The sequence below is a fragment of the Zalophus californianus genome, chromosome 10 (genome assembly GCF_009762305.2).
Source record: "Zalophus californianus isolate mZalCal1 chromosome 10, mZalCal1.pri.v2, whole genome shotgun sequence".
In the NCBI taxonomy this organism is placed as follows: Eukaryota; Metazoa; Chordata; class Mammalia; order Carnivora; family Otariidae; genus Zalophus; species Zalophus californianus.
This window is the reverse complement of record NC_045604.1, coordinates 52809211-52832628: the sequence shown is the minus strand read 5'-3', so window position 1 is coordinate 52832628 and position 23418 is coordinate 52809211. Positions and strand designations below refer to the sequence as shown.

At 37.9% G+C, this 23418-nt stretch overlaps 1 protein-coding gene across 4 annotated transcripts in view; it reads left to right on the top strand.

Annotated features, from left to right (window-relative positions):
• The window catches only part of RABGAP1L (RAB GTPase activating protein 1 like), a 758983-nt gene that overhangs the window by 104922 nt on the left and 630643 nt on the right, over positions 1–23418 (top strand). For all 4 annotated transcript variants that reach the window (XM_035722282.1, XM_027611227.2, XM_027611226.2 and 1 more), the window contains one exon: positions 20040–20106. In XM_035722282.1, the coding sequence (XP_035578175.1) occupies positions 20040–20106 (67 nt within the window). The remainder of the gene's footprint in view (positions 1–20039; positions 20107–23418) is intronic.

Below are 23418 nucleotides of genomic sequence, written 5' to 3'. Positions count from 1 at the left end.
GAAGGAAGCTAAAGCATGTTATTTTACCTTGCTAAGAAATATAACTAATTAAGAGACAACATGAAGATTTGAATCAGGGTGTCCTGCTATTCCTAAAGGCTTTTTTATTTGACTCTTTTGTATGACTTATTTTGGTGGCAAGGTACAAAGAGGTATTAAGTATCTATAGATATAATTATTTTATGTCACTAGTAAGCATTGCTTAAATACTAATGTTTTATCCATTTTTATAGTGGAAGTTTTTTTTTTTTTTAAAGATCTTTGGTTCACTTGAAGAGAAGAGGGAGGAAAAACTACATAAAATGTTATTTTTATTTAGTAGGACATTCGGCCGTTAACAAAAGTTAAATAAGTTATATGTGAAATTTTGTATTTGTGCTTTAAATATTAATTTGATTTTTTTCTATTTTAACTGCGTTTTAATAAGTTTACTTATTCTCATGATTTTTCTTTTTTCTGTTTTTTTTCTTAAAGAGGGAGAGAGTGAGAGGGAAGGGGAGGGGTGGAGGGAAAGAGAGAGAGAATCTTAAGCAGGCTCCATGTCCAGTGCAGAGCAGGGCATGGGTCTCGATCTCACAACCCTGAGATCATGACCTGAGCTGAAATTGAGAGTCAGTTGCTTAACTGACTGAACCACCCAGATGCCCCTCTCATGTGATTTTTCTAATTGATATTCACATGTTTTCTTTAAGGTTCATATATTTTGGTGAGTTACTTCATTATTCCACTGTACTATAGAAGGTTATGCTTTTGATAACTGATCAAAGCTTTATATAACTTGATGTAAGTCTTTTAAATGGAATCGAGCTCCTAAGGAATCTATATTATTTTACACACAGATGGCATTGTTTTATATTAAAGTTCTCTTTACTTAGAATGTAAATATCAAGCTAAGTCTCTGCAGAAGAGAGTTAACAGAGTAGAGCTGAAACTGCTATTCCTTAAAGGTCTACTTGTAGGTTTGGTTCTTGAATGGCATCTGAAAACTTGGATTTCAGGAAGGTTCCCACCATTCCCAGAACTGATGAATGACTCACTGTGCCTAAACTGTTTGTAGAAACAGCATGATTTATGCTGAACACTTGCTTTTCTTCTGGAATCTGGAATTTTGTTATGTCCTAGGCAAAGGATGCCTGTGTGACCAGCTCCCAGTAAACCTTGGACATTGAGTCTCTGACTTTCCCTGGTAAACAACTTTTCACACATGTCACAACTCATTGCTGGAGAAATTAAATGTGTCCTCAGTGACTCCACAGGGAGGAGGACACTGGACTTCACCTTGTGCACCTTTTCTTTTGCTGATTTTGCTTTGTATCTGTTCATTCTAATAAATCATAGCCGTGAATACAACTATATACTGAGTCCTGTGAGTCCTCCTAGCAAATCTTTGAACCTGGCTGGTCTTGGGGACTCCAATCTAAGAGCATTTTGTTGTAACTAGTTTTTCATGCAGGAATCACATTTAAAATTACTTTTTTCTTCCTTGGGGGTGTATGTAAATGTAGCTTTTATTGATTGTAGAAAATGAACATTTGCCTAATTGAAGGTCTCTTTATGTGGATATAGGACAGCTATTTTGGACCTTGTCTTTTTTTTTTTTTTTAAGATTTTATTTATTTGACAGAGAGAGAGAGAGTGAGAGCGGGAGCACAAGCAGGGGGAGCTGCAGAGGGAGAGGGAGAAGCAGGCTTCCTGCCAAGCAGGGAGCCCCATGCGGAACTTGATCCCAGCACCCTGGGATCATGACCTGAGCCGAAGGCAGACGCTTAACCGACTGAGCCACCCAGGCGTCCTGGACTTTGTCTTTTAGGGAGCAGTAGCATTGTGAGATGAGGTTATGAGCTAATGCATAGTTGATATATTTTTGGGTTTACAGTTCTGCAAACTCATTAATTCCCAGGGTCTTTGGATATCCAGAAGTAGTTATCTTTCCTTGATGCACTTCAAGTAAAAACTCCTCCACACTCATATATCTTGTTCCCATTCCTACTCCCCTGCCCCCCCCCGCCCCCATCAGTAAAAGGAAAAGGATGCCCATATTTCTCTGGTACTACTGCCTCTTCCTTGACTGGTGTACCTTGGTTGTCCCAAACTGGAGTAAAACAGGGTATTCCAGAGCTCTGCATGCTCTTGCTAAGATCCTTCTTCTTCCCACCCTCAATCTTCAGCCTCACCGAAATCTATTTGTTTTGTCTATTTCTTTCAGGCCTTGTAAGAAGTCCAAGACTCCTGGGTTTCCCATCAATACTCAAATCCTGATCCCCTGGATATCCTGTCTTCTGACTCTCATCTTCCACCTTTACCCAGCTACTGGAACATTCCATTCTACACTCTGGAACTCATAATGCATCACAGCACAGTTCCTTTCATCCTCAACCTGATTTCTGAATGTTACCTTCACTTTACACAAACTAGGTTTTCACCTGAGTCTCCTGTTTCCTTTACAGTCTTTCCAAGTGATGGCTGTTTTCTCTCCTCCCACCCCTTGTATCTTTGGCCTGGAGAAGTAGGAGTATCCTTCTTGCTTGTCCTTGTTCCTTCCAGACTGCTTTCCTCTTCCCTCTTTGAAAACTCACGGCTTCGAAGTTGATGCTTTCAGACTTTCCCATCTGCCATCCTCTCTTGTTGCAGTAACCTACACATCCTTGGGATTCCCATCATTCTTTGAAGATTTTAGCTCCTGGCTCACTGTCATTCTCTAATTATTAGGCTTATCCTAATTTATGGCAGTTTCAATATCTATGTAGATGATTTTTCTGATAACCTAGCTTCTTAGTTTCTTGACCTCTTCTTATCTACAGATAAGAAGATCTTTTCTCCCTCCCTCAACCACCTACTTCCACTGTAATACTCTGGAATTTGTCATTACCATTGATTGCACTGCCTTAATAATCTCAGTATCAGGTATCCCACTGTCTGATCACTACCTTTTATCTCTCTAATTCATTCTCATTTTCTCAATTCCATTAATTCTTTGATCTCACTGAGACTAATAGTCTATAGTCCCATCATGATTTATTGTCCCTCACTCACTTCATGTTTTTGCTTTTTTACTTATCTCTGTCCCAATTTAGATTCCATTATCTATCTTTATAAATTATACTCCCACAACTCCCTTATTCTCTTTTCCATTTTTCCACTCGCCTGGAATATTCCCAGCTCTAGTTAATTCTAGCTTTCTGCTCCTTTGCACCAATATCTATTATAACTGAATGCAGCTGGGTAAATAACAGACATACAGCCATGCTGATTGGCTTCCCTTGAGGTTCATGACCATAACCTCAGGTGTACCTTTGTGTTGCTAGCATCCCTATTTCATTTTGCTAGACAAGTTATTTCATCCCTTTCCTAGGCTGTTTCACACCTTCTCTTTAAATGTCCACCATGTCTTCTACCACGTTTACTCTCAATGAATAATCTCTTATTTAAGATAATAGAAACAGAATTTTAGATATTACCATGACCTTGTCTACCAATTTATCTCATCTGTACCACATATTTTGCCTTTTCTCTTATTACTCTGGAGGAAATGTCCATGCTCTTGGCCAACTTTCTACTTATATAGTAGATTTTATTAGGTTTTTCCTTCTTGATGATATTAGTTTAGCAGTCTTTCCTCTGCCATACTCACCCCTTAGTTACCTCATCCAGTCGTTTTAGATATAGGACTTTAAATATATCTATAGATGAATGACTTCCAAATTTTTAATCTCAAACCTGAGGTCTCTTCTGAATTCCAAATTTTTACATATATATCCACAACTTCAGATCTTCATTTGGCATTTGTTTGCTTGTTTGTTTGTTTATAGAAGCTTTATTCATAATTGCCCCAAGTTGGAAGCAGCCAAGATGATTTTTAATATGTAAATGACTAAACAAACTAAGGTACATGCAGGGAATGGAATAATCACTAAAAAGAAGTGGGCTATCAAGCCATGGAAAGGAGGAACCTTAAATGCATGCTGTTATGAAAGAAGTCAATCTGAAAAGGCTACTCTGATTCCAGATGTATGACATTCTAGAAGAGGCAAAGCTTTGGAGACTGTAAAAAGATAAGTGGTCAGGGGTTGGAGGAAAGAGAGTGTTGAATAGATGGAACATGAAAATTTTAGCATAGAGAAGTTGTTTTGATGACACTGTAATGGTGCATGTAGGTGGTCATTATGTACTTGTCAAAACCCATATACTGCACAACTCGAAAAGTGAACGCTGTTGTCTAGTGTGGGCTTTGGGTGATAATGATAAGTCAGTGTAGGTTCAACAAGTGTATCACTGTGGTGCAGGATGTTGATAGTAGAGGAAGGGGTTGGGGCAGTATTTCAGAACCCTATACTTTGTGCTCAGTTTTTCTGAAAGCCTAAAACTACTTTAAAAAAATCTATTAATTAAAACAAAACTATATACTGTATAACTAAGTATTTAAAGGCAGCAGTAGCAGTCACTTCATGGCAAACCCAAGTTCATAATCCAGACATTCACATCTGTACTCAAGGCATCAGGCACCACTGAGGATGGATAGGACAGAGCACAGCAGTCACTGGGATGCAAATCAGTGTAGCTGTGGGCTCGCCACCATTTATTCTTTATTGAGATACGGCCCATCAAAAGGGAATGATGTTGGTGTGTTCAGATCAGGTCACTTCTCCATCCCCATTGCAATTAATCTCCTCATCATCTTCTTATTTCTCTTAGCACGTTCAGAGCATAACATAGTATCTTCTAGGCCTGGGGATGGGAAAGTGCAGGTGGGTAACAGGAAGAGAGAAATCATCCTTTCGGGAGTGTTGGGCACCCAGGCCTGAATTGCATGGAACTGTAGGTGAACCCAACCTTTTGTGTCTGCCAAGAGAGGTCTGTCATGGACCACACACCACCTGACACCAGAAGCTTGCAGCAGAAAGATCTCAACAGAAGCAGGAATGGAACATGAACTCACAGACTTGGATTGACTGGCTCTTGCAGCAATTCTTTTAATGATTTTGATGCATATATCTGGTATATGCAAAAGCCCAAATAATGTATCATTATCTAAATTTCCTGTATTATTCCTCTTGTTCCTGTTGAATAGTAAAGCAAAATAACTGATTTACTAAATGTTTTTAGCAGTAATTAAGCCAAGTGTTAGATTTTGAAGTTTATTAGTTTGATTGTTCTAATCATTTTTAATATTCTATTTTTATCTAAGTTCTCCTTTTGTATTTGAAAAGATTTAGTGAAAGTATTCATATTTGAATATGGTTCTGCACTTCAAATTTTGATCCATTATAATGTGGGAGTTAATGGGAACATCATTGCCCCAGGATGGTATGCTTGGAGGTTGTTGTATGTTCTTGAAGTTTATTGGTTGATAATTAAAAAAAAAAAAAAAAAAAAGACCTAAAAATATCACCTCTTCTTTTATAACCTCTTTGTAGATTAAATTCTCTGCACTGGTAGCAAATCTAAAACAGTCCTAAGCATCTGTTTTAAATATATAAAAAAATAATTTATTTGAGAGAAAGAGTGTGCGTGTGAGAGTGTGAGCAGGGGGAGGGGCAAAGGGAGACGGAGAGAGAGAATCTCAAGCAGACTCTGTGCTGAGCCCATGGTGAAGGGCTTAATCCCATAACCCTGAGATCATGACCTAAGCTGAAATCAAGAGTCAGATGCTTAACTGATGAAGCCACCCAGGCGCCCCCATTTTATTTTTTTTCCCCTAGTAATCAGTCCTAGTATTCCAGGTAATCTTAGGGGGAAAAAAAATTTCCCACCTGAAGAATGGAAAGAAAAGAACAACTAGTTTTTTAAACCTCTTTTGCTGATAAGTATAAGACCTAATGGAGAGACTTCTTCCTGCGACTGATGGCACTGAAGCTAGTAAAGTTTTTAAGATCACCAACTATGGAGGGAGGAGTAAGAGATGGTGGAAGAGTAGGAGACCTAAATTTTGTCTGGTCCCAGGAATTCAGCTAGATAGGGATCAAACCATTCTGAACACCTACGAACTCAACAGGAGAGTGAAGAAAAGAATAGCAGCAACTCTCTGAACAGAAAAGCGACCACTTTCTGGAAGGTAGGATGTGCGGAGAAGTGAATCCAAGGCAATATTCGGGAAGATGGACGGCGGTGGGGGAGGGAGCCTCTGTCAGCCACTACTGGCAAGTGATAGAGCAGCAGAGCACAAAATTGGAACTTTCAGAAGTCAGCTCCGCTGAGGGACATCGCTCCAGTGGCTAAGCGGGGGGTGGAATGCTCGGTGGGACAGTGTGGTCTCAGGACCCTTGGGGTGACAGAAAGACTGGGGGTGCCTCAGTGCAGCAGAGCTCCCAGGTATTGGAGCAGGGAAGCCAGCTGCAAAGATGAAGCTGAGGAGTGGGCTCTCAGCTTGAGGTTACCATAAACCGTGATCCGCGGCACAGTCGGGCCACTGCTCTTCCAGCAAGGACCCAACAAGTGGCAGATCTGGGGAGACTCCCCTTCTTCCCCCAGGAGGAGCAGCATGGGGTTGCACCGCAGGGATATGCTGGGTTTGGAGACTCCAGATGGTGTCATGTGCCAGAGATAGAAATGCTCAGTCACAGGCCGGGTGAGCATGGAGTGTGGCTGGAGATGGGGTTGACAGGAGTGATTGACTGCTTTCCTCTGGGGACGCGCTGAGGGGAGGGACCCCGAGTTCTCGGCTCCTCCAGGGCGGAGATTGGGAGGCCGCCATTTTCACTCTCCTCCTCCAAAACTGTATGGAAAGCTTGCAGGGAAAAAAAGCTCCTGAGAGCAAACATGAGCAGATTACTTAGCCCGACCCCGGGCAAGGGCAGGGCAATTCCGCCTCTGGCAAAGACAATTTGAGAACCACGGCAACAGGCCCCTCCCCCAGAAGATCAGCAAGAACAGCCAGGCAAGACCAAGTTTACCGATCAATGAGAACGGCAGAATGCCAGTCCTAGGGGAATACAGCACATAGAATTCATGGCTTTTTTCCCTGTGATTCTTTAGTCTTTCAAAGTTAATTTTAATTTTCTTTTTTTCCTTTTTTTTTAATCTTTCTTTTTCCCTTTTTCAACCAACATCTCATCAATCCCTTTTTAAAAAAGTATTTTTCATTTTTTAGAGTCATAGTCTATCCCTTCATAGGAGTTAACCTTATTTTTGGTGTATATTTTTATATATGTATATATAAGTTGTTCTCTCTTCAAAATTTTGGGATACGGTTTCTTCTAACAGACCAAAATATACCCTAAATCTCTAGTGTATGGCTTTGTTCTAGTCTCCTGCCTGATCACATTCTGTCCCCCCCTTTTTTTTAAACTTCTCTTCTTTCTTTATTCAACCAATTTCTTACCAATTCCTTTTATAAAATCTTTTATAATTTTCATATTTACAGTCATATTCCATCCCTTCATCGTATTTACCCTTATTTTTGTACATATGTAAGCTTTTATTTCTTTAATATTTGGGAAGGCAGTTTCTTCTAACAGACCAAAATACGCCATAAATCTACTGTGTGGCACTGATCTATTCACCAGCCTGATCATATTTGATCATATTCTTTTTTTTTCTTTAATTTTTTTCTTTGTTTCCCTTTCTTTTCCCCTGATTTCAAGTCTCTTCTGATTTGTTTAGTGTATATTTTTCGGGGGTAGTTGTTATCATGTTAGCATTTTGTTCTCTCATTCATCTATTCTCCTCTGAAAAAAATGACGAGATGGAAAAAATCACCTCAAAAAAAGAACAAGAAAAAAAAAGAACAAGAGGCAGTATCGACTGCCAGGGACCTAATCAATACAGACATTAGTAAGATGTTGGAACTAGAGTTCAGAATGACAATTATAAAAATACTAGCTAGGCTTGAAAAAAGCGTGGAAGATATTAGAGAAATCCTTTCTGGGGAAATAAAAGAATTAAAATCTATCCAAGTCAAAATCAAAAAGGCTATTAATGAGGTGCAATCAGAAGTGGAGGCTCTAACTGCTAGGATAAACGGGGCAGAAGAGAGAATTAGTGATATAGAAGACCAAATGATGAAAATAAAGAAGGTGAGAAAAAGAGAGATAAACAACTACTAGATCACGAGGGCAGAATTCGAGAGATAAGTGATACCATAAGACAAAACAATATTAGAATAATTGGGATCCCAGAAGAAGAAGAAAGCGAAGGGCAGAAGGTATATTGGAGCAAATTAGAGCAGAGAAGTTCCCTAATTTGGGGAAGGAAAGAGGCATCAAAATCCAGGAGGCACAGAGAACCCCTCTCAAAATCAATAAAAATAGGTCAACACCCCAACATCTAATAGTAAAACTTACAAGTCTCAGAGACAAAGAGAAAATCCTGAAAGCAGCTCAGGACAAGAGATCTGTAACCTACACTGGTAGAAAAATTAGATTGGCAACAGACCTATCCACAGAGACCTGGCAGGCCAGAAAGGACTGGCATGATATATACAGAGCACTAAATGAGAAAAATATGCAACCAAGAATACTATATCCGGCTAGGCTGTCACTGAAAATAGAAGGAGAGGTAAAAATCTTCCAGGACAAACAAAAACTAAAGGAATTTGCAAACATGAAACCAGCCCTCCAAGAACTATTGAAAGGGGTCCTCTAAGCAAAGAGAGAGCCTAAAAGTAACATAGACCAGAAAGGAACACAGACAATATACAGTAACAGTCACCTTACAGGCAATACAATGGCACTAAATTCATATCTTTCAATAGTTACCGTGAATGTAAATGGGCTAAATGCCCCAATCAAAAGACACAGGCTGTCAGATTGGATTAAAAAACAAGACCTATTGATACGCTGTCTGCAAGGGACTCATTTTAGACCCAAAGACACCCCCAGGTTGAAAGTGAGGGGTGGAAAACCATTTACCATGCTAATGGACACCAAAAGAAAGCTGGGATGGCAATCCTTAGATCAGATAAATTAGATTTTAAACCAAAGACTATAATAAGAGATGAGGAAGGACACTATATCCTACTTAAAGGGTCTTTCCAACCAGAAGACCTAACAATTGTAAATATCTATGCCCCTAACATGGGAGCAGCCAATTATATAAGGCAATTAATAACAAAAGCAAAGAAACACATTGACAACAATACAATAATAGTGGGGGACTTTAACACCCCCCTCACTGAAATGGACAGATCATCTAAGCAGAAGATAACAAGGAAATAAAGACTTTAAATGACACACTGGACCAAATGGACTTCATAGATATATTCAGAACAATCCATCCCAAAGCAACAGAATACACATTCTTCTCTAGTGCCCATGGAACATTCTCCAGGATACATCACATCCTAGGTCACAAATCAGGTCTCCACCGGTACCAAAAGATGGGGATCATTCCCTGTGTATTTTTGGACCATAATGCTTTGAAACTAGAACCCAATCACAAGAGGAAATTCGGAAAGAACTCAAATACATGGAGGCTAAAGAGCATCCTACTAAAGAATGAATGGGTCAACCAGGAAATTAAAGAAGAATTAAAAAAAGTCATGGAAACCAATGAAAATGAAAACACAACTGTGCAAAATCTATGCAGCAAAGTCAGTCCTAAGAGGAAAGTATATAGCAATACAAGCCTTTTTGAAGAAACAAGAAAGGTCTCAAATATACAACCTAACCCTACACCTGAAGGAGCTGGAGAAAGAACAGCAAATAAAGCCTAAACCCAGCAGGAGAAGGGAAATAATAAAGATCAGAGCAGATCAATGAAACAGAAACCAAAAGAACAGTAGAACAGATCAACGAAAGTGGGAACTGTTTCTTTGAAAGAATTAATAAGATTGGTAAAGCCCTGGCCAGACTTATCAAAAAGAAAAGAGACAGGACTCAAATAAATAAAATCATGAATGAAAGAGGAGAGATCACAGCCAACATAACGAAATACAAACAATTATAAGAACATATTATGAGCAACTATATGGCAGCAAATTAGACAATCTGGAAGAAATGGATACATTCCTAGAGATGTATCAACTACCAAAACTGAACCAGGAAGAAATAGAAAACCTGAACAGATCTATAACCACTAAGGAAATTGAAGCAGTCATCAAATATCTCCCAACAAACGAGAGCCCAGGGCCAGATGGCTTCCCAGGGGAATTTTACCAAACATTTAAAGGAGAATTAATACCTATTCTTCTGAAACTGTTCCAAAAAAATAGAATGGAAGGAAAACTTCCAAACTCCTTTTATGAGGCGGCCATGTCCTTGATCCCAAAACCAGACAAAGACCCCATCCAGAAGGAGAATTACAGACCAATATCCCTGATGAACATGGATGCAAAAATTCTCACCAAAATACTAGCCAATAGGATCCAGCAGTACATTAAGAGGGTTATTCACCACCACCAAGTGAGATTTATCCCTGGGCTGCAAGGTTGGTTCAACATCTGCAAATCAATCAACGTGATACAATACATTAACAAAAGAAAGAACAAGAATCATATGATCCTCTCAATAGATGCAGAAAAAGCATTTGACAAAGTACAGCATCCTTTCTTGATTGAAACTCTTCACAGTGTATGGATAGAGGGTACATACCTCAATATCATAAAAGCCATCTATGAAAAACCCACAGCAAATATCATTCTCAGTGGGGAAAAACTGAGAGCTTTCCCCCTAAGGTCAGGAACACAGCAGGGATGTCCATTATCACCACTGCTATTCAACATAGTATTAGAAGTCCTAGCCACAGCAATCAGACAACAAAAAGAAATAAAAGGCATCCAGGTTGGCAAAGAAGAAGTCAAACTCTCACTCTTTGCAGATGACATGATACTTTATGTGGAAAACCCAAAAGAGTCCACCCCCAAACTGCTAGAACTCATACAGGAATTCAGTAAAGTGCAGGATATAAAATCAATGCACAGAAATCAGTGGCATTCCTATACACAAACAACAAGACAGAAGAGAGAGAAATTAGGGAGTCACTCCCATTTACAACTGCACCCAAAACCACAAGATACCTAGGAATAAATCTAACCAAAGAGGCAAAGAATCTGTACTCAGAAAAGTATAAAATACTCATGAAAGAAATTAGGGAAGACACAAAGAAATGAAAAATCGTTCCATGCTCATGGATTGGAAGAACAAACATTGTGAAGATGTCAGTGCTACCTAGAGCGGTCTACACATTAATGCAATCCCTATCAAAATACCATCCACTTTTTTCAAAGAAATGGAACAAATAATTCTAAAATTTGTATGGAGCCAGAAAAGACCCTGAATAGCCAGAGGAATGTTGAAAAAGAAAAGCAAAGCTGGCGGCATCACAATTCCGGACTTCCAGCTCTATTACAAAGCTGTCGTCATTAAGACAGTACGGTACTGGCACAAAAACAGACACATAGATCAGTGGAACAGAATAGAGCCCAGAAATGGACCCTCAACTCTATGGTCAACTAATCCTCGACAAAGCAGGAAAGAATGTCCAGTGGAAAAAAGACAGTCCCTTCAACAAATGGTGTTGGGAAAATTGGACAGCCCCATGCAGAAGAATGAAACTGGACCATTTCCTTACACCACACACAAAAATGGACTCTAAGTGGTTGAAAGACCTAAATGTGAGACAGGAGTCCATCAAAATCCTAAAGGAGAACACAGGCAGCAACCTCTTCGACCTCAGCCGCAGCAACTTCTTCCTAGAAACATCGCCAAAGGCAAGGAAAGCAAGGGCAAAAATGAACTATTGGGACTTCATCAAGCTAAAAAGCTTTTGCACAGCAAAAGAAACAGTCCACAAAACCAAAACACAACTGACAGAATGGGAGAAGATATTTGCAAATGACATATCAGATAAAAGGCTAGTATCCAAAATCTATAGAGAACTTATGAAATTCAACACCCGAAGAACAAATGATCCTATCACGAAATGGGCAGAAGACACGAACAGACATTTTTCCAAAGAAGACGTCCAAATGTGATAGACATTGGGGAGGGTATGTGCTATGGTGAGTGCTGTTAATTGTGCAAGACTGTTGAATCACAGATCTGTACCTCTGAAACAAATAATGCAATTATATGTTAAGAAAGAAAAAAAGAAGAAGATAGCAGGAGGGGAAGAATGAAGGGGGGGAAATCGGAGGGGGAGACGAACCATGAGAGACGATGGACTCTGAAAAACAAACTGAGGGTTCTAGAAGGGAGGGGTGTGGGGGGATGGGTTAGCCTGGTGATGGGTATTAAAGAGGGCATGTTCTGCTTGGAGCACTGGGTGTTATGCCCAAACAATGAATCATGGAACACGACATCCGAAACTAATGATGTAATTTATGGTGATTAACATAACAATAAAAAATAAAAAAAAAAAAGACATCCAAATGGCCAACAGACACATGAAAAAGTGTTCAACGTCACTCGGCATCAGGGAAATCCAAGTCAAAACCTCAGTGAGATACCACCTCACACCAGTCAGAATGGCTAAAATTAACAAGTCAGGTAATGACAGATGTTGGTGTGGATGGGGAGAAAGGGGAACCCTCCAGCACTGTTGGTGGGAATGCAAGCTGGTGCAGCCACTCTGGAAAACATTATGGAAGTTCCTCAAAAAGTTGAAAATAGAGCTACCATTCGACCCAGCAATTGCGCTACTGGGTATTTACCCCAAAGATACAAATGTAGTGATCTGATGGGGTATGTTCACCCCGATGTTTATAGCAGCAGTGTTCACAATGTCCAAACTATGGAAAGAGCCCAGATGTTCATTGACAGATGAATGGATAAAGAAGAGGTGGTATATATACACAATGGAATATTATGCAGCCATCAAAAGGAATGAAATCTTGCCATTTGCAATGACGTGGATGGCACTGGAGGGTATTAATGCTGAGCGAAATAAGTCAATCAGAGAAAGACATGTATTATATGATCTCACTGATGTGAGGAATTCTTAATCTCAGGAAACACTGAGGGTTGCTGGAGTGGTAGGGGGTAGGAGGGATGGGGTGGCTGGGTAATAGACATTGGGGAGGGTATGTGCTAAGGTGAGTGCTATGAATTGTATAAGACTGTTGAATCACAGACCTGTACCTCTAAAACAAATAATACATTATATGTTTAAAAAAAAGGTAATAGGAAGGGTAAAAGGAAGGGGGAGAAATTTGGGGTGGGGGTGAACCATGAGAGACTGGACTCTGAGAAACAAACAGGGTTCTGGAGGGGAGGGTGGTGGGGGGATGGGTTAGCCTGGTGATGGATATTAAAGAGGGCACGTATTGAATGGAGCACTGGATGTTATACGCAAACAGTGAATCATGGAACACTACATCAAAAACTAATGATGTGATGTATGGTGATTAACATAACAAAATTAAAAAAAAAAGATCACTAACTATGGAGTCCTTCATTGGGTTTCAATCCTGGCTCTACAATGACCTTGGCCAAGTTATTTAACTTCTCTGTGCTTTAGTTTCTAATTTGTAGATTGTAAATAATATCTCTTAAGAATTTTAGGAGGAGGGGTACCTGGGTGGCTCAATCGGTTAAGCGGCTGCCTTCAGCTCGGGTCATGATCCCAGGGTCCTGGGATTGAGCCCCCACAGTCAGGCTCCATTCTCAGCGGGAAGCCTGCTTCTTCCTCTCCCACTCCCCCTACTTGTGTTACCTCTCTTGCTGTCTCTCTGTCAGATAAATAACATCTTAAAAAAAAAAAAAAGAATTTTTGGAGGAAAAAATTAGTTAACACCTGTAAAGTATTTGGAATAGTCCGTGACTCAGAATAAATGCTTGCTGTTATTACTATTGGTGGTATTATCACTAGTACCAAAATCATGATTTTTACTGAGACTATTTTGAGTGATAAGTGGAAATCAGAATCGGAGTAGACTGCCACCATGAGAAGGCAAAACCTTGGCTAGATTTTTAGCACTTTTATGTATATAGAAGCAGTCTTTTTTTTTTTTTTTTTTAAAGATTTTATTTATTTATTTGACAGAGAGAGACACAGTGAGAGAGGGAACACAAGCAGGGGGGGGTAGTGGGAGAGGGAGAAGCAGGCCTCTCGCCGAGCAGGGAGCCTGATGCGGGGCTTGATCCCAGGACTCCAGGATCATGACCTGAACCGAAGGCAGATGCTTAATGACTGAACCACCCAGGCGCCCCTGTACAAGCAGTCTTTGCTTTGCAGTTATGATAATGCACAAATTTATGTTACTTTGGTTTAGTTAAATAACAGCAGTCCTGCAGCCACGTGGTTCAAATTTTTGTTATGATATATTAATTTTGAGTAATTGCAGAAAGTAAAAACTTCACTGTTAACTCTTCAGTTCATTCGCCACATAAATATAAGATCAGCGACTGGTCACATCACTTCTTTGAAATTCTGTTGAAAATGTTAACAGTGCATCTGTTGCTTAGTTCACTCCCAGACAGCAAAGTGTGTTGTTGTGTTGCCTCCTTATCTCTCAGTGATAAACCTATGTTACATTTTATAAAAATGGATAAATTGAAAGAGTTGGCTAACAAAGATAAAAGTGCAGCAAAGAAATGAAAAGTGATAATGCTGAAAGTGAAATTGCATATGATATTAGAAGATTTAGAAATGATGACAGCAGAATGAAGATAGGAAAAGATCTAAGCCCTGCATGAAGCTATGGTGTCAACCATTCTGAAAAAGTCTGGTGAATATAAAGAGCACAGTAAAGTCACTCTATCATCTTTAAATCTCAGTAGGAATAGAAAGCTGCTTAGGGTTGAAATGGAACATTTACTTCTGCTTTGGATTAAAGACTGCAATAAAAAAGAAAATTCTAGTTAGTTTTGCTAGCATTCAAGCCAAAATTTTGAAGTTAGTTGCCTATTGAAAGGGAGTGATAATTACAAGACTGGGGATCATGCAGTTTCTTTAGCTGAGTTTTGGAAGAAATGTTGTAAATAATCATGCAGGGAGCCTGGGTGGCTCGGTTGGTTGAGCATCCAACTCTTTATTTCAGCTCAGGTCATGATCTCAGGGTCCTGGGATCGAGCCTGTCATGGGGCTCCATGCTCAGTGGGGAGTCTGCTTGAGGATTCTCTCCCTCTTCCTCTGCCCCCCCCCCCACTTTCTCTCTCTGTCTCTCTCTTCTCTCTCTCTGTCTCTCTCTCTTACACACACACGTGAGCTCTCTCTCACTCAAATAATCTTAAAAAAAATTCATGCATCATGACAGGAAGCAACAATGAATAGTATGCATGTGGCATGGCAGAACTTTTATTGCACTGTACAAATAACTTTGCAGGATTTGAATAGGACATAAATGGAACTATAAAGAAATAAGACCCTGGGAATGTTGACATTGCCGCTGTTCAGTGGAATCTACTACATAGGCAGCCAGAGGAACATAGTATTAATTTAGCAGCATGAGTAAGGAAAGGATGAATGTCCCAGAGGAAATGCCAGCAAAAACTTCATATTAAAGGAACCCTCAGAAATTTCATAACATTGAAAGTGCAAAGGATAAAATATTGGAAGCTGACTCAAAGTTAGAAAGGAATGTGAGTATTTACCAGGGCATAGAAAAAAATGCTTACTCTGTATTCTAAATTATATGAGAAGAAAGCAAGCTCTGTTCAAACTCATCTTAATAATTGTTTCCGAAGAAATAAAACGCTTTGTCAATGTTTCTAAGTACTTTAAATTACAAAGTACTAAGTAAATAATAGTTTTACTTTTTTTCTCCATTGTATACTTATAACTGACATCAAAGAGTTTTTTAAAGTTTTGACAAAAGTAAAGGTTGCAGAGCAATCATAATTTTCCCCACTGATCATAACATCGTTTTGCCCAGTTTCAGCTTGTGTGGTTATTGTAATGGTTCCCCATACGGCGCATAGTGAGGAATGCCTGTGTATCTATCTCCGCTTGATCCTGTTAGTGAGGGAAAAACAGTCCCAGCATTTCTCACGTGGGAGGCTTTTTCAACTGTCTTTTGCTTTAACTTCTTTAGTGTGTGACTGACTGGGATTCTGATTTTTACAAAATTTAGCTTTTCGTGTTCTTGGATATTCTGAAAAAATATGATTGCCTTACAGCTTTTCTTTCTATTTCTGTTTACCTCCTTCTGACATACTGTCACTTTTTCATTTTTAACAACAAAAGTTCAGTTAAGAGACAGTGTTTCTTAACTGACATTGGTAGATGCTTGCCTCCTTTCCTTTTCTTTTCTTCCCTTCTTCATTTTTATCCATAGTCTTCATGGAGGTAGATAGAATCCTAATCATTTGATGGACTGAAAGCAGAAGTAAAACAATTTAGTTTCCTGTTACAGAACATTAACATATCATCTTTGGTTTTTGTCACTTTTTTCTATCACTTAAGTCTAAAGCAGTGCTAGATATGCTGAATTTTGGTGTTTGTATGGATGCTAACTTGGTATTAAACACTGTTTAAAACTCTGAGTAAAAACTCAGGTATTATGGAAGGTTAAACTTTCTTTCCTTAATAATAGTGGCAATTGTAGGGGCGCCTGGGTGGCTCAGTTGGTTAAGTGTCTGCCTTTGGCTCAGGTCATGATCTCAGGGTCTTGTGATCCAGTCGTCTGTCACCACCAACCCCCCCCCCCCCCCCCGCTGTTGGTGGTGTCCAGCTCTCTACTCAGCAGGGAGTCCGTGCACTGTCTGTCTCACTCTCTCTCAAATAAATAGAATCTTTAAAAAATAATAGTGGCAATTGTAATAATAATTTATAATTGGGCACTGCTTTATAGTTCACAGCGTACTTTTACCCTCAGGGGGTTCATTTCACCTTTACATTGAACATAGTGAACTTGTGAGCAGATAACACTTGTATTTCAGAAATGTCGAAAGTGAGATGTTGCAGTGTGTAACTTGCCCTGGGTCCCACGTGGAGTTTATAATCTTCCTGATAGGCTAGGGAGGTGATAGAGTATAATGTATAAAAGATCTGCAGTTTTGGATCAGGAACATGGGCTCGAATCCCAGTCCTTTAACTTAATACCTGAGTTGTTCAGACAAATCACTTCTACCTTCATGAAAATTAGTTTGTCATTTCTCATATGCAGGTTGTTTTGAAATGTAAATGCAGCCCTATGGTAATGTCTGACTTAAGGCATTAAACAGTATATGCTATAATTAATGTAATAATATTAATATACTATCATTATCTCATTCTCAGGAGGTTTGATTTCAGATTTTGGTCAGATCAGCTATATACTATATTACAAATAGTGTTGGGTATGTCTCTTTTCTGCTTTCTTAACATTCTGTACTTATAGCTGTCCTAGAACTTAACCATATCAGGTTGTAGTTGCCTGTTTACTTGTATTTTCCTCCTCTAATAGACTGTGAGCTGCTTGAGAAAATGGGTGTGATGGCAGTTTTCTATGTTATTTATAGAGTTAACAAGAAAAGGTTGAATGCTTTGACCTCCCCAATGAAATACTTAATATTTGCATTAGGTGTTTGTGGTACTAATAATATCTATCTAATTACTGACACATTATTCCTAATAGACCTTGCTTGTCTGCATAGGAAACCTGATGTGCTTTAATGAAATATAAATTTGGAAATGACTAATACAGCTTGATAGAGAAAAATTGTGCAATTTTCTTGTTGGAAGAACTCCTTAGAGTTTATGTATTATACTTCTTCCATTTTGTAGAAGAGGAAGCTGAGGCTCGAGAGGGTTAGGTGCTGGGGCACCTTGGTGGCTTGGTCAATTAAGTGTCTGCCGTTGGCTCGCTCAGGTGATGATCCCAGGGTCCTGGAATCAACCCCGAGCCCCGTGTCAGGGGGGAGCCTGCTTGTGCCTCTCCCTCTGCACCCCACTCATGCTCTCTCTCTCAAATAAATAAATAATTTTTTTTTTTTTTAAAGAGGAGGGGTCACACTACTGGTTGGTGGCAGGATTTTTTTTTCTTTTAAAGAGTTTATTTTTATTTGAGAGAGAGAGAGCTAGAGAGCCTGGGGGGTGGGGTAAGGAAGAGAGGGGAAGGGAGAAGGACAAGCGGACTCTGTGCTGAATGTGGAGCCCAACTCTGGGCTTGATCTCACGACCCTGAGATCATAACCTGAGCCAAAATCAAGAGTCAGACACTTAACTGACTGAGCCACCCAGGTGCCTCTGGAGGCAGGATTTTTTATTTATAACCCAGGAAAAGAGCAGCACATCAAAGATCATCAAAATAAAGTGATAGCTGTTGCCATTTAAGGAAAACCTAAAACTCCAAGGCTTTTTTTGCAGTAGAGTTTAACATGGGAATATTAAAAAAAACATAAAATTGCACCAATTTCATCAGTCGCCTGCAAGTGCTTGGCAAACAAAATGATAAAAAAACTAAGTTTTCAGAAAGAGCAAAAAGAAATGTAGGGAGGATGCATACTAAATTGTTAACATTGGTTCTTAAGGGGGCTGATATTAGAAAAAGGATAAATTATGTTTTCTTTTTACATTTTGGTATCCATTAACTTTTTACAATGAGTACATAATAGTTCTGTAACTTAAAAATTCTATAATATAGAAAATTGTTCTTAAAAAAACCATGAGAGATACAAGCCAAAGCAAAGCAGGTAGGGAATGTGAGAGAAGTCGTCTGTCCTCATTGACCTGACTTTTTAGTTGGGGGGACCAAATTTCATATCTGAAAAAAGAATTCACTTTCTTATTCTTGCTTAGCAAGTATTTAAGGCAATGGTAGAAGAAATAGTACAATGAATTGCATAATTAACATTTAATTTGTAGTGTTTATTATAGGAGTTCATAGGGAGATTATAGCAGTGTATAGTAATTGTATTAAAATTATGGATATAGGGTATTATTTCTTTAGTAGATTACATTTTGTTCAGTGGTACAGTAATATGTTTGGAAAGTTATCTTCAGAGCTCAGTGACTTTATCTTTGTCATGTACTTGATTGTTTTTGGATGCCAAAAGAGAGCCTTGAGCAAGGTATCCTCAAGTACTAACAGGAAATATATATTGTTTTACCACTTACTAGACTCATATTGGGATAGCACTTATCTTGTTCATGGAAGAAGAAGATGTGCTACTAGAAAAGTAAACTTTTGGAAAATAACAAGGATCAGATTATGTAGTGATATGTGAGTTGTCAGTACTTTGAAATTTAAAAAATCTTAACATATTTAATTTATTTACATTCTCTACTCCTGTGTGAAATGTTCCATAGCATATTTTTAAATGTTGGAAAACTACAATAAAAACATTCTAGTAAGTGTGGATATGCGTTCTTGGCAGAGGGCTACTGAAGACAGATCACGTTGCCTCTAGATTTATAAGATCTATATAAGAGGCAAAAATTTGAGTAAATTGTTGGGGATTTCTCTGGACTCTACTTTTCTTACTAAAAAGCAGAATTAATAATAACCTAACAAATATAAAAATGTTGGATTTAGCTGAATTTTAGAGCTGATGAAAATCCTTCACAAATAAAGTACTAGGGGATATAATAGATGGGATTCCTAAAGCTTCTCTAGCATCAGGAAGCACAGAACAAAGTAAATAGTTAATTGTACATGTAGTATGTTGGATAATATCTTCACTAATATAATGGTACATTTAGTAATGAGTTTCATATAACTTTTTCTCAAACTTAGGGTATAATAAATATTAACAGGCTACTTAGTGAAAATGACTGTTGAAGTCCAGGGTAATTGTGTTAATCTGGCTCGATACAAAGAGTGAGCACAGTCTTATTTTTTTTTTAATCTTTTTTATTTAATTGGGGTAGTTGATTTTGACTTACATGTTTGAAATAACTCCAAGGCAAATGAAGTCTCATTTCTACCTAGAAACCAATTCATATCTCACTACTGTATTTTGTTTCAGTTAATAATTTGTGGCCATTTTTATCACAGTTTCTGATCATTGGTAATCTTTTACATGCAGAAATAAAGATCTGGGAATTTAGATAATTTATTTCTATGCAATTTTATTATGTGTCTTAATGAATTCTTTTTTATGGTGTTTCTTTTAAAAAACTAAAGCTATTTATAAGTATAGAGCTCAGATTGTGTAGTTATTATAAAAAGACTTTTTGCTCACTGGGCTTCTATTATATTCTTGATACCTTATTTGTCCTTTTTTTTCCCCCAATATTTTCAGATGTTTTGGAATGTTATTAAGCCCAGGTCGAAACGTGAAGAACAGTGACATGCATTTACTGGATATGGTAATGATAATCTTAAGCACATTAACCAAGTATAGATGATAGTTAACTTATATTTTAGGATTATTTTCTATTTTAAAATTTTGTCATATTGTCAAAATTGTTTCTAACTTTTATCTGTATGGTAGTAATAATTTTGGAAACCCAAACTTAAAATTACTTATGAGGGAGAGATTTAGAAAAATTTCCACCAAAAAGTCATATGCAAATTGAAAACAAATAAAAGGATAGTGTTATGACAATGTCCATTTATTCATGTTTGGTTCTTAGAAAGATATCGTTTCTTTGAGCCAAAAATAACAACTACATGATTATAACAGGCATATCCAGAATGAATATGGTGCCTTTCATTTATTTTAATGCACTGTTATTAATTTGAGTACTATGATGAATGCTTTTGTTTTCTTTAAAGCATTTATTTCCCTTTCTGAATTTATCCTCCTTTATTACCTGTCCTTAGCAAAGTATATTTACTGTAGGAGTGGTATTTATTTAAGGAATTTTCTTGAAGGTTAATATATATTTGAGAGTTGGTATTTGATATAAAAATAGCAAACTATCTTAACTTTTAAACAGAAATACCTTCTATATTGCACTTAATGAATATATTTATTTTGTGATTTAGAAATGTTGTAGGAAAGTCATCTTAGAGTATCAAGTAAGTATAAAATAGTAAAATATAAAGTGAGTTAACTGGGATTTTTATACTTAGTGATCACAAGCGCTACATGTTTTAATCTTTTCAGCTGAGTTCTGAAAATGTCAATTAAATATCACCAATTATATCATATTTTTCTTTGAGTTATTTCATGATATTGTCACACTGATTTTCTAGTGGTCCTACTGGAAATGGTTTGTTCAGCCTTTTTGAGCACATAATTGTGTGCCAAGCATTGTGTGGAGTGCTGGGGTTATAGATACGGTAAAACGTAGCCCTTAGCATCTGTGGGTTTATAGATTTGTGATGAAAACAGATCTCTTAAGTATGTAACTATGGCAGTGGGTTAAGTGCTCTCCTAGAGTTGATAACAATGAGCCACAGAGGTATAGAGGAAGCATTTCATGTAAAGGTAAGGTTAAGACAACCAGTTGCATTGAATGTGAAAACAAATTAGCTGTTGATCCACCTTTCTTCCATCCCTCTTTAAAACATATCAGTAATACAAGTGGTTTTACCTAAGGCAAGCCATAGCTTTTTAGAGTCCTGAAAATACCATGAAGAGGTAGTTCAGGGACATTTAACACTTAGAAGTTCCTAGGTCTTAGTCATGGTCTTTTGGAGTTTAAAAGATTAAGGTGAATCAGTGGCAGAGATTTTTTTTTTTATAAAACCTAAATGCAGATTATAGAATTACAGATTGGCATGAACTTCTGAGGTCCCCTGGTCTTGACTGTCTTAACTTGAAGAGCAGTCCTCCACTTTGAAGAGTTCATATTGAAATCAAAGTGCTCGTCAACATTGAAGCTTCTGTTCAACAAATAGTTGGTAAAAGTGGGAGGGTTTGTATTTGCAATTATCAAGAGTTGTGATTTGTTACTGATCTTTGTGCTATCCTAATACATGGTTATTGAGCTTTGGCTAGACTACCATTCATAAAAAGGAACTTACTACCTTATAATGAAGACTCTGGGACAGTTGTGGTTATAACAAAGTTATTTCTTTGTAATCACCAGAAGTCATATTCCTTATAATTTTGCCTAATTAGTCTTAGTTCTGTCTTCTAGAGCAAGATGTTATGTTCTTTTGACTCGTTCAAATATGTGAACACTTTGAAAACAAATTTCATTTTCTTGCATTTGATTCTGACAAACTGAAAAATCCTGCAATTATATTTAATTTCAGAATTTGTGAGACTTTTCTATTTAGCTTGAATAATTTTTAAGCAATGCTGACTTTTCTTCCCTTTGAATATTTTCTAATAAGGTGAATTGAGACTTTTTATAAATTTATAACTTTAGTTTAATATAAGATCTACATGAAAGAGAAAGTCATATTTGTAAGTGAAAATATATTTTTTAGCAAATAGCCAGACTACTTGTATATAAACTAAATCATCTATAAATAAAATTGGGTTTTGGGGGGATACAAATAACAGAGATTTAGTTTTCTTCCAGTAGTGAGAATATTTTTGGTGAAGATACTTTAAGGAATAAGGAAATTGAGAATTTTTGATCCACAGGCATTGATACTCTTGGTGAGGAAAAATTTTCCTCTACCCTTTAAGGTTCTTTTGACTGGTCTAAGAATTAAATTGACAAGAGTCAGATTAGCAGAAAACTAAATTTAATTACATATGTATGGGGGCTCCATAAGAATATGATGCCTACAGGCAGTCAGACAATGAAGCTTATGTGCGATTCTAAGTTAAGGAGAAGGGGTAGAAGTTGGGGACTTCAAAGGGAAGAAAGACAGTTCAAAGATGAAAAAAAGTAAATGGCAAACAAATGTTAGTGAAACCACTCAGAAACAAGGGGACATAGGAATTTTAACAGACTTTGCCAATTTCCTCCCTGACTACCTCACCTGCTTTATTTTATACTGTAGTTATCTATGGTGACCATAAGGGAGAGGTCAGAGTTTCTTCCTCAGCCTTTTTTTTTGTTTTTTTAAATAAGCAGCCTAAAAATAACCCACATGCCAGAGAGACACATTTTGGGTGGGAAAGTTTGCTTCCCTATAGTACCTAGGGAAAGCCTAACAGCAAGGTACCGAGAGGAGTTGAAAACTCAGTAGAGCCAGGTTTCTTGGAACTGGAACACAATTTAAAAGTCCTAGAAATGCCTCAGAAAGTTTGTGGATCTTTACAGTTAACCATTTATTGACATTAGACTAGTAGCTGAACTCACAGCTACAAATATGTTTACATTGTAATCCAGTAAGCTTGTAATCTGTATGTGTAAAAAAAGCAGAAATAAAATTTTCATGAAACAGTTCTTACCCCTTACGTGTGTAAGGAACTCTGCTATTTTTTCTTCTGCTTGATTAAAAAGTCTGGTCACAATCCACTAAATTGATTTTATGCTGTTTGGAAAACAGCCTGTCAGCTCTCTAGGGTCAGGATCATTTGTTTTGTTTTCCTTGCTGGATACTTATAAGCATAGACCATGGCTTCTAGTAGGCTCATATTTGCTTAATGAATGGATGGATTAGCATGAACTTACATTTTTTACTTTTTCTGTGTGTTATGTCTTTTCAGTACCATGTGTCTGCTTTACCCCACCATCTGCCTACTTGACTTCATAGCTTAAGCTTGCTCATTACTTTACTTGACAGTAGTTCATTTGTGGCTTACTATGTGATTCTTTGGCCTCTAT